The sequence below is a fragment of the Ursus arctos genome, unplaced genomic scaffold (genome assembly GCF_023065955.2).
Source record: "Ursus arctos isolate Adak ecotype North America unplaced genomic scaffold, UrsArc2.0 scaffold_7, whole genome shotgun sequence".
NCBI classification, from domain to species: domain Eukaryota; kingdom Metazoa; phylum Chordata; class Mammalia; order Carnivora; family Ursidae; genus Ursus; species Ursus arctos.
In genome coordinates, this window is record NW_026623089.1 from 28,811,534 (window position 1) to 28,824,349 (window position 12,816).

General features: G+C 40.4%; 1 protein-coding gene across 1 annotated transcript in view; it reads left to right on the top strand.

Annotated features, from left to right (window-relative positions):
* The window catches only part of HPSE2 (heparanase 2 (inactive)), a 640,767-nt gene that overhangs the window by 600,239 nt on the left and 27,712 nt on the right, over window positions 1-12,816 (top strand). Inside the window, exon 10 of the mRNA XM_048219210.2 lies at window positions 8,696-8,841. Within this exon, the coding sequence (XP_048075167.1) occupies window positions 8,696-8,841 (146 nt within the window). The remainder of the gene's footprint in view (window positions 1-8,695; window positions 8,842-12,816) is intronic.

A 12,816-nucleotide genomic window follows, 5' to 3' on the forward strand; every position in this document is an offset into this window, starting at 1 on the left:
TGCAACAGAACTATGTACATACTGGAATGTAACTATTTTCATGAGGCTAAAAAAATATTTCAAGGAATAAAGAGAAGAATAAGCAACATGTATTAAATATTTTATTTACCAGGCACCATGACAGATGTTTCCAGATATATTATCTCATTAAACCCCAACAAGGGAACTGAGGTTTAGAGATAATAAATCACTGTCCAGGATTTGGATGTGTATCTTTCAATTGTAAGCAAATTATTTCTCCACTTTTGTTTCTCTGTGAAGCTTTCCCTGAATCTCCTGGTCATAAATAATTGTTTCCTCTTCCAAATTCCCGAAGTACTACAAGTGGTTTCTGCTCATGTGGAGTTTACTTTAGTCAGCTTCATTTTACAGAGAATTGTTTACATGTATCTTGACCACTAAGTTCCTAGAGGACGGGAAGATGTCTTGTTCATCTTGGTATCACCCAGACCCAACAGAACACTTTGCATGCCACTAATACGTGCTCAGGAAATGCTTCTAGAAGGAAAGACTGTATTCACAGCTCTCACCTGGTCGGTAAGCACCTAGGGCCGTAGCTCAGCACTCCTCCCACCCCTAGTGTATGTTCAAGGGTGTCGTGGTCACACAGTGTGGATAACCCAGGCTACAAGCCCTGATCATACCTCCATAAGCAGCTGCCGCTTGCCACTTTTCAGCCTAGTAGTACATACCGCTGACCTACTGTCCACTCTTAGGAAGCCAGATTCCAGGTTGAGGTCTATGCTATGAAATCCAGGCTATAAGATAGGTAATTGTGGGGCCACAGGGACTCAGAACGTGGTCTAGAAAAAGGCATGGGCCCTTGGCTCTGTGGACTTCCTACCCCATGGAGAGGGGTGCTGCTGAAGGAAGATCAGAGCTTGGCTCTCTAACTTAAGGGTCCCTTTGCCCAGTTCTAGATTAATGGATATAATAAATGTGCGAAGTAGTGAGTGAAGTAAGTGAATGAAGACAAAATATTTCAAAAATATGCACTGGATTTGTGGGCACTAAGAATAAAAAGAAACTTCAGAACTAAATTTTAGGGACACGTTGAAAAATATCTATCCAGTGCACATTTGTTAGGTATCACTATCACTCTGTTATTGTCTTCTCTTGGGTAGGTTCTGTGCTTGTCCCTGGCAGAACCTGATCTCACTAAGTCTTTGGGCTGGGGTTGGGTTAGGAGGAGGTGTGGTTGAGGATTGAAGGGATACACTGCTCTTGTCTTGCCGTGACCATCCCATTCTCTGAAATTAAGGATTTGAGCATTAAAAAGCTCCAAATCCAAGTTTCATGCTTACTCTCTGTATCCAGTCAATCACCACATCCAATCAATTTCGGCTCCTAAATATTTCTCAAATCCCTCTTCTCTCTAATCTAACTTCCTCACCGTAATCAAATGATCATTTTTTCTTCTAAACTAAACTCCTAAATGGTTTTCTCCAATCCATTTTCTGTACAGCTGTGAAAGTCAACTTGCTAAATGTTAATTGAATAATGTCAGTTTTTCTGTTAAAATTCTACGGTGCCTTCCCATTTATTTTAAGACAAATTCTAGAATCCTGAGGTCTACAAAAACTGGCCCTGCCATCCTCATCAGGTATTCATTGCCAAGCTCCAAGCTGAATTGGTCTGCTTTCAGATTCTCAAGGATTCCAAACTCCTCCCCATCTCAGAGACTTTGCATAAGCTCTTTCTCTTGACCAAAACACTTTCTCTCCCCTCCCCTCTTTTCCTCAAATCTTAAGTGAAGTCCGTCGCTCACTCCCGCCTCCTGCCTAGATGGAGTCACAAGTTCTGTTATATTACAGTCTCATAGATTTCTCCGTTACCGTTACACAGTTGAAATCAATTAATTGCTTAACTCCTTGGCTTAAGGACTGTTTTTCTTGCTAAATATAAGCTTCATGATAGCAAGAACTGTGTGTGTCTTATTTACCGCTGTATCCCTAATGCATGGCATGGAACCTTAAACATAGCACACATTCCATAATTTAATTCTAGCCCCTCCTGCAAGGCAGATGCTGTACTAGGCATGGACTATAGCAATGGGGAGAGGTAGTCTGTGACCTCGAGGAACACACAGTTCCATGATTAATCCAGTAAATTCTGCAAAATTCTGTCAGTTTCTTTCTCTTTTCCCATTTATTTTGGTTCAACTTACTCCATATACTGCATTGTCTAGCTTTCAGACAACAATTGACTTTTTGATAAATAGTAAAGAAAAAGAAAAGATTTAAAACCTCTGTCTTTTTAGTGTCATCTGTTATTAGTTTTCCCTCTCCAGCTAATAAATGGACACTATTTTTCTTCCACCTCTTCTTATGTCTGATACACTTAAAGAATGTCTATTTGTGTCTCCCTTTGTCCCTTGAAAATTGCAGTGCATTCCTTGCTTTAGATTTTTTTATTATTGACATAAAAAGCCATTATATTAGCCTTCCTTCTTGATGATTCTTACTGTCTGAAAACTTCTATTTATATTCCATCTTTCTTTCATATAATGTCCTGTTGTTGTTAGGTATGTATGAGCATTCTTTATTTTTTCCTATTTGTTCTATGCATAGAGGTCATTTTTCTACATTTTCATGTCATTTCCTTAAGAGATATTAAGGAATCATTTCATTTGCTTAGTTTTACTTGTGATTATAAAATGGCACATATTCATAGTAAAATGAAAGAAAGAGGAGAAAGGGAGGGAGGGACGATTGGAAGGAGATGGGTAGGAAATTTGATTCTTCTGAGAGCTGGTGTACATGAGGGAGAGATAAGGACAGAGAGACAGGGACTGTGAAATTTTAAAAAAGAGGTTGGGAATAGGGAACTGAGGAGAACAAGGGTAAGAGAGGAGTCTGAAAACAGTACATGGAACTAAGTAAAGGTGAAATACTCATATTCACCTTGACTTTTAACCTCCCATCAGCTGACACCAGTCCAAATCCTGCATTCGCCTGGGGGAAGAGATGATGAACTAGCAGCACATCACTGTAAACCCACCTCTCTTTGGGTAAAACAGTTCAAAGAGATGCCAGCCTGTGGGTGGATAGACAGTGTCATCTGCAGAAGGGAAGCTCTGGTAAACAAACGCATACATAATTTTCCTTTCTGATCTTTTTAATATCTTATTTGACACGTTCAAAAGATTATCTATGCCTACATGTTACTTTGAAAGCAAAACAGTAACAATTAGCCCCTGCGACTCCTTCGTCACCAACCCCAGAACTAAGACACTACCATCAACCTCTACATTCTCCCGTTATGCCATTGCCCCAATTCCTCCTGCCCCACCCAAGGTGACCACTATCCTAAGTTTCATGTTTATCAACCCATTGCTTCTACACCTACACACACGATGTTATCACGAATATATGTGCACTTAAACAATGCATCTATGGGGGCGCCTGAGTGGCACAGCGGTTAAGCGTCTGCCTTCGGCTCAGGGCGTGATCCCGGCATTATGGGATCAAGCCCCACATCAGGCTCCTCTGCTATGAGCCTGCTTCTTCCTCTCCCACTCCCCCTGCTTGTGTTCCCTCTCTCTCGCTGGCTGTCTCTATCTCTGTCGAATAAATAAATAAAATCTTAAAAAAAAAAAAAAAACAATGCATCTATGAGCTAAATGTAACCATTTGTTTTAAAGCAAACATGTGCCTACAGCATCTGAGAAACACACAACTATTGCCTAGATCACATGCTTTGCCTGCGCGCACTATCCTTGAATTCCAGGAGGTGGGGTGGGGTGGGAGGTGGGGAAATGAAGGGTTTTGTCCATCCATGGACACTTTTGGAAATGGAAGTAAAGAGATCATCGCAAATAGTTTGCACAGAATACCAAAAGGATAAGCAGAGAGAAAAAAGGGGGGAAAGGAATGTAGAAGCACTTTGAAAGTGCTTCCTCTAGAAATGGAGAATCGGTGAGTCTGCCGACAGAGCAAGTTTGGGGCTTAACACCAGGTTCTCCTTATCGCTATGCTTACTACTAAACGGTTAACAGAAAACTCCTAAAAATAAAATGTTTCCTGATTTCAATCCCTGAACAGAAAACATTCTCATGTTTTCTCCTCCTTTCAAGATTTGTTTTCACTGTAAAAGATCTAGTATACTTTCTTAATAGAAAAAAAAAAATTAGGGGCGCCTGGGTGGCGCAGTCATTAAGCGTCTGCCTTCGGCTCAGGGCATGATCCCAATGTTCTGGGATTGAGCCCCACATCAGGCTCCTCTGCTAGGAGCCTGCTTCTTCCTTTCCCACTCCCCCTGCTTGTGTTCCCTCTCTCGCTGGCTTTCTCTCTCTCTCTATCAAATAAATAAATAAAATCTTTAAAAAAAAAAAGAAATTAGTGAACTTTGAAAAAAAGAAAGAAACAAACAAACAAACAAAAAAGAAGCAAAGAAAGAAAAAAGATTCCCTGACTGGAAGGAGTTTACTTTTCACTGCCTTTTGTATTTATATGAGAAGACTCAATATTATAAAAATGTAAACTCTTCTCATTTGAGCTATAAATTGAATGAAATTCCAAAGTCCCAGCAGATTTTGTTTAGATACTTAATAATCTGATTCTGAAATGTCTGTGCCTGAGCAAAGGCCAAGATTAGCAAAACCATTCCTGAAGAATAAGATAGGAGGGATTGCTCTACCAGATTTCAAGACATTTGTAAAACAATGGTAATTAAAACAGTGTGGCAGTGATACAGGACGGCACAGTGGGACAGAAGAAAGCCCTAAGACAAACCCGTGAACATATGGAAGTCTGATAGGTGACACAGAGGACATTGCAGATTGCTAAAGAAAAAAGATACTATTTCATAAACGTCGCTCGTATAACTGACTAGCCACGTGGAAACCATGAAATTAGATACCTGCCTCACACACCTACCAGCAAACCAACTCCCAGATTGATTAAAGATTTGACGATTAGAGGGGGAAAACCTTCAGAAGTTATAAAAGAAAATATAAAGTATCTATGAACTGGACCTGAGGAAGGACTTCTTAACACAAAGAACTAGACATTTTGTGCCCACTGGATTGGCAGAAATTCACTCAGAAAATAACAAGGGTTGGCAAGGGTGTGGATCAAAGGGAAGTTATGCAGACACTGCTGAAGGAAGTGTAAGTTGGAGTAATTGAAATCACTGTGGAAAGCAGCTTGGCTTATCCTGTAGAGTTGAGTATTTGTCTACTTGTGTATGACACAGCGATTTCACCCTTAGGTGTGTATTAGAACAGTGCTTCCCTAACTTTAACGAGCATCAGAATCACCTCGAAAGCCACACAACGTGGGGAGATTCTCGAGATTCTGATTCGGTAGGTCTGGGATAAAGTCTATGAATGCGTATTTCTTAGAAGCACCCAGGTGCTGAGGCTGCTGATGGTTTCCAACCACAGCTGGAGCAATGCTTCTCCAGATTTCTTCACTTGTGTCTTGGGAAACAGGAATAAGAATATTCAAAGTCGCATTGTTTGTAACAGCAAAAATCTGGACACGACCCAAATATCCATCAACAGAAGAATGGATAAACAAAGTGTGGTATGTTCACACAATAAAGTATCATACAATATTGAAAATGAATGAACAATAAGTACAGGTAACAACCTGGATAAATCTTAGAAGCATAATGTTAAGTGAAAAAAGTGACTCACAGAAAATTACATTCAGCATGATACCACTTTTATAAAGCTAACAAATTAAATAATAGATTTCTTAGGAGCAAATGTATGGGTAAAACTAAAATATGAAGCAAGGGAATGGAAAACACAAAAACGGGAAGGGAGGACTCACCTAACTAGATGCCACCATGTGGGTGTTACAGTAGCTTTTCGGGTGGGCGGCAGGTTCTCGTGTGCCTCAGAACTCTCATGTAAGTTACACGTACGCCAAAATTTGTTATAAATATTTGTCATATATATATATGGAAAACATAGACATAGTACACATAAAATGGAAAACAATTTTTAAATGAGTGCCAGACACCCAGGTAAGCTAAACAGATTACAAGGAAAGGAAAACTGTAATAACAATTAAAATACTTTGGACTTAGTAAATGACAGAAATGATCCTGGAGGAAATGTAGAGGACAAACTCGAGATGTCCTGTTGCAGAGGGAAACAAAAAGATTGAAAAGTGATGAGAAAGGAGAGGATAGATGTGCCGGCTGCAGGACGGAGGGCTCACAACCAGACTTCTGAAACGAGTGGAGCAAACAGAAAGAAAAAGAAGTCAAAGCTATATTTAAAGAAAACTCTCATAGGTTGAAAAAAGGCCTTAGTCTTTCTGATCAGAAGTACTCCCCCAAGGGGCGCCTGGGTGGCACAGCGGTTGGGCGGCTGCCTTCGGCTCAGGGCGTGATCCCGGCGTTGTGGGATCGAGCCCCACATCAGGCTCCTCTGCTGTGAGCCTGCTTCTTCCTCTCCCACTCCCCCTGCTTGTGTTCCTTCTCTCGCTGGCTGTCTCTATCTCTGTCCAATAAATAAATAAAATCTTTAAAAAAAAATAAAAAAATAAAATAAAAAAGAAGTACTCCCCCAAATATCAGCAAATTAATGCAGAAACCCACATTGACACATTTCTGATAAAAGTTCAAATATCAAGAATAAAGCATGACTTCTGTACACATTCTGGCAGAATACAAAAGATAGAAAATAAACAGGCTAGCCAAACATAAAATAAAATTCACATTAGCTTCAAATTTCTCTTGCAACAACAAACACAACAACAACAACAAAAAGATTTCAAAGTTCATTTGGAAAAATAAATGGATATGACTAATTAAAGAAAGTTTGAACAAAGAAAGAAAAATTATAAATGAAATGAACTTGAATCTCTAGATATTAAAATGTAAACTACAATAATGAAAATGATGTAAAACTAATAATACAATATTATATTACATATTATAATGTTATAATATATATTATATGTATTTATATATTTTTACATATATAGATATAAAACTTGTTATGTGATAGATGGTTTTAAGAATAAGTTATCAACTGTATGATGTTACAACTAGTTGTAGAATAATTTAGAAAATAATTAGTACCATATGGCTAAATAGTTTTCAATGAATTAAGAGGTTATGCTTTTAAATGATTATATAAAAAGAACGAGAAGAAATATCAGTGAAGATTGATCCGATCCTTGTGTGAGGAAGGACTTTCTAAGAATAAAAGAAGTGAAAGAAATCAAAAGAAGAAAATGGATATATTTTCCTATAAAATTTTAAAAAATTATCCATATCAAAAAAATCATAAACAGTGATTGTTCAATATACATTCCAAAGATTCTTACCAATAATATTAAAAGACGTATTACAAATCAATAACAAAAAGGTGGAATCCCTTTGGAAACAGGGATGACCGTGATAATCACTTCACAAAGTTTACTTCAAATCAAAAATAGAGAAATTATAGTTGAATAAGAGCAAATTGAACCACTGAGATTTTTTTCATTTATATGATTGCTGATGATAAATTATTTGGCATTTTAAATATTAGGAGACCATATTTAGCAGCCATTTTGAGGGCACTTCTAGTTCATTAAGGTAGGTGGTTGGGCAAGCCTTAGAGCTCACTAGTCAGGGCAGATTTAGTGCTATTCTGCTGACAAAGGGGCTTTGAGACTTTGTTCTGATTTATGCAATTCAACAGACATATTTAGGCAGCTGATGTTATAGATGACCACACAAGGGGGGAAAAGATCATTAAAAGGTTTCTGCCTGGGAAGATGAAGGCTGAGAAAACATGCATGATGTTTTTAAGACCTTGAGTAGCATGCCCACACTGAATGGCATGAATATGGAATTCCAGAATTGTGAGGAGGGAGGAAGCCCCCAAACACATTAGGAAGCCCTTTTTTACATGGAGAGTTATGAACACTGAAGTCATTAAGCCATGATCGGATACAAGAGCAAATACAAAACAAATACAAAATATATCTTGTATCAAGTATAAAAGCAAAATATGGTAATAGCAAATACCACAGAAATGAAGGTGGCAGTGAATAACATGTGTGGGTCAGAGATAAAATATTTATTAATCAGTTACAAATGGATGCCAGAATGGCTAAAAGCCTCACATTCTTTCAGTTTAGAATCATTCTTTTTAGTTTAGAATTATTGAGGATGACCAAGAATTAGCACCATGGTTTGCAAACATTCTTCTGTTTGTGTTTCTGACTCTGGAATCCAGGACCCTGGTCTCTTGCCTGGAGGACCTTCATCTCCCTCCCACCACACTAATAGTCTTTAGTGACAATATTTGGAGAATGACATTTGGATTCTTATATTGATGACAATCCTGAAGATTGGAAATCTTCTATTCTATAATTAAACACAAGTCATAAACCAGTATGAAAATAAAGTCATAGGAAAAGAGAGTTGAAAATTTAAGGCCCTGATGGGTTATTATTTCATATGTGAAAAACTGATTCATTTGTTTTGCATGCCCATCTGAGTCCACCCCACTTAAATTTCCCCATTTGGTCAGTTGAAAAGGTCACTTTAGACAGTGCCCATTTCATTATAAACCCAAGGTGAGCACTTGATTGGGTTGACATGCTGACAGGATTAAGGTCTCTTTAGTCATGATTCACTGTACCCCTGCTAAGAAGTGGTTTCTGGCCTGTGTGTTGGTATGTTTACTCATGATACTCAACATGCTTCTTTCTCTGACTCTCCACCTCTCTATTCTCCTCAGGACTATTGGCTCTCTCTTCTTTACAAGCGCCTGATCGGCCCCAAAGTCTTGGCTGTGCATGTGGCCGGGCTTCAACGGAAGCCACGGCCAGGCCGAGTGATCCGGGACAAACTAAGGATTTATGCTCACTGCACAAACCACCACAAGTAAGTCTTCAGAGAGATGTCACAAAAAGCCACTCCCGAGGGGCTTCAGGCTTCAGGCCCCTCTTAGAATTCCATACCATTTGGGACCCCTGTAAGACTGACTGTAAACTGCTTCTGGAATCATTATCCCTGTTCTTTGCAGATTTCAAAGGACCTCTGATAAATAGCTTTTTCTCCAAGTGAAACCATTTTCTCACTCTCAGAGGATTGATACACAAAACGTTCATAAAAACACATGCCATTTGTTCATTTACTTCTTCATCCAACAAATTTTTATTGAGCATTTTCTCTGTGCCAGTTGATGTAATGCCCATGAGGCATTTTGTGCGTACCTAGCCCTGAACCAAGGCTAGAGATATAAAATTTGTTCCTATGATCCAGCAGCAGAGCTTGAGGAAATATGTCTACCTTTCCTTTTTTTTTTTTTTTTTAAGATTTTATTTATTTATTTGCCAGAAAGAGAGAGTGAGCACAAGCAGGGGGAGCGACAGGCAAAGGCAGGCAGAGGGAGAAGCAGGCTCCCTGCTGAGCAAGGAACCCAATGTGGGGCTCGATCCCAGGCCTCTAGGATCATGACCTGAGCCGAAGGCAGATGCTTAACCGACTGAGACACCCAGGCGCCCCATAAGTCTACCTTTCTAAGGTGCGTGCTGGAGTGCTCTAGCACTAGAAACCTAGCCCTCGACCCACGTGTCCCAGGCTGGAAAGCCCGAGGGAGTCATGCCAGCTCTAGAACCATTTTCAGAATCTCAGAAATCTTTCCAGCTATTTTAAATCTTAAGAGGTTAAATAAGATCTGGGCTTCCTTTTGTACAGGGCCGAACTTAGAACAATCAGTGTGGCAATGTGTGGTTATCCTTCTCTCTTTGATCTGAAGCACTGGTTGTCATTGAATTGTCTGTAAACAAACAAGAAAAATAATTATCATTAAATAAATAAAGTGAGGCAGATAAAATTTTAAAACATGAGGATCAGAAGATAAAAACTGAAAACTGAGCCTAAAGCCAAACCCATCTGACCAAATATGGCTTTCTTACATCACTTCCTATTTAAGGAGCAGAGTAGGCAGCTCTGAAAAAAAAACTCTTTCTCTTAATGCAGGTGGAGGAGGGGAGGAGGAAGCCAGTGCCTCCAGCCAGACCTTCATTCCGGTGGGCCTATCAGGCGCTGATCATGGGCAGTGGATAGCACAAAGAGCTCCAGTGGTCAGATTACAACCGACGCTCCTTCCCCTTCCTTGATGAGAGAGGAGCCAAGTCAATTAATTTATCAGGATAAGATTTTTCAAAGAATCACTCTGAACATAGTGGGGCCAGGGCCAGTTGTCTTGTCTGTAGATACAAGTGCCTATTGTGGATGAGAGGAGGCTGGTTTGGGCCGAGGCCAGAGGCTTTCAACGTCCCTTTTGCTCAACAGGAAGCTCAGTCCAATACCTGACAGAGAGTGACTGCTTTATGGCTTCGGCTGGAGTTATCTGATCACCACACAAGGATACATTGTACTCCTTGTCTCCACCCTGGCCCTGAGGTAACCACTCAAAAGGAGGACCCCCAGCTTCAAGAGAGAAATATTACCCTTGGCACCTTTTGTCTCTGTTGGGAAGCACATCAGTTGTGCCCTTTATATTATCAGTCTGAGGAACCGGGGGGACGTTTCAGTAGCCATGGGCTTAGCAGGGTTTGGGTGTCCTCACAGAGGGCTCCTCACATAGTCTCATCCCAGTGCTCATCCTCACATTCTTTGACATGCTTGTGGGGAGTTGTCACTAATATTCTGAACATACCATGAACTCAGGGCCAATGTCTCATTCATTTTTGTTTTTTCAGTGTCTAATATGGTGACTGGCATGAAGAAGAGCTCAGCAAAATGTTTGATGAATGAATGAATGAATGAGTGCAGAAATAGGGCATCAAGATATCATGGATGATTTATAGCTCTTGCGTTCCTCCCCTTTGATATCAGCACATCAGCCAGAAGGAGATGGTGTGGTAGAATGGCTAAGAATTCTACCATTCGCTAGCAGGAGACCTCAAACAAGTTACTAAAATCATCTGGATTTAATATTCTCTCTAATCACCAGCTCTCCTCTGCTTTCTGTGGGAATTCGTCTCAGAACCTCTCTGGGGAAACGGTGCCACCGCACTTCTGTCAGTAACGCCCCTCTTCCCCATTAAAAAAGGAAGACAAGCCTTGACTGATCTATTGCACATATGGCAATAATGATAATAACAAGGGGGAGGGTCTTTTTGTTCCTATTGGAAAAGTAAGCCCACAGTGGATGCACTGAGCTGGTTGGGGTTGCAGGTCTCCTCCATGTCAGTGGGTGTCAGATGCCCCAGATTGGCAGGAACAAAGATAGGACAAGTGTCTCTGTTCCTTCTCCCTGGGAAGCTGTGTGCCCTATCTGTGCCCCTTCATCCTCTGCAACAGTCATGAGGAAGCACTACTGATTCACTTAGTTTATTCATGGTCAACAAGCTCACGGTCACAGAAATGTCCCAGAGTGGGCATGTTGGCTTCACACTATTCACTCGTGACCAATACTCTGAAAATATACATCCTTGGTCAAAACAGGGATTGAGTGAGAAAGTATAAACTTACCAGTAGAACAACCCAGAGACACTGTCTGTTGAAACAACTCCTGCACTCCGGTGTATACTGAGCACTTGCTATGTGCCAGGCATCTGGCCAGATATCTGCACTTACACTACCATATTGAATTCCAAAATCTTAATGGTATCACCCCTCAATGCAAATAATAACAACATTAATAACGCAAAGAATTTTTCACTTGGGAACAACCCTTAGAGATCTTTTGGCCCAATGTCCTATACAACAGAAATTCCTTTTACAACCTCCTTGGCAGTTAGGCAACTTCTATGTGAAGACCGCACTGCCTTTCATGGCACTCTCTTACATTGTGCTTTGTTTCTGACCTAGGAGAGTGTTGTGTTTTATGATTGATTTAGGATCAGAAGTTCAATACACATACCAACACCACCAGCAGGGGCTCTGCTGCCTTCTGTTCTAGAGTCAACAACTTAGGAGCCCGGCAGTGTGGCAGTTCTCGCCTTAGACCTTCTTGTTCAGAGAACAAATCTGTTTTGACTGGGAAACGTTGTTTTTATAAACCATTCTGCTGAAACAATGTATGTTTCTGAGGAGGAGTGGAGGTCCTTAGCCAAGTTGAGAACCAATTGGAACCTGGTGGATATTGAAGCAAAATTGAGCCTTTTGGGGTTCAAGTTTGTTTATTATTGGCAAAACACGACTTCCTGTTTTTTTAGAAGAAATTTTTTTAAAGGCTCATAAAAAAGGTTCCTGAGGCTTCTTGGACATCAAATGACTCTTACAAAACAATATTTTGATGAGTTAAGTGTAAATGAATCAGAAACATGTGGATTAAATTTCCCTTAAAATACACAGGGGCTTTGAAATTAGGGGGAAAAAATGTTTGGCAAAACATGGCCTGACTTTTACAGAACCCAAAAACTTTGAATAAGATTTGGAGACAGTGGACCAAACCAGTTCTCAAACTCATGGGCTTTCACTGGAAATGACCATGGATTCCAAAGCACCATCTTCTCTTCCCTTTCCTTGTCTCCCAGCTTCACTGGAGACATTTCTAGAACAGTGACTGTTTTTTATCTGGAAGTCAAGATGCACCTCTCCATTTGATGTCCCCCACCTCTTACAACCAGGATACTCCACTTTGAGCCTACCTTCCCTAACTCGCTTCCTCCTAGCCCCATGGCATCACAGAGAAGATGTTAGGCAGCAGAAGAACAGCCAGAAAGATGAACTCCAGATGCACAGATTCTCTGCTGGGGAAGAAGTCTGACCGTTAGTGAGACATGGAGTAAGACAGATGTTCTATCAGACAGAAAGGGCCGTTCGCTAAGAGAACCAAAAGCCACCTGGACTTGACATCAGAAGATGAGTGATTGCCTGTTAGCCACGCTTTCAGTCAGACCT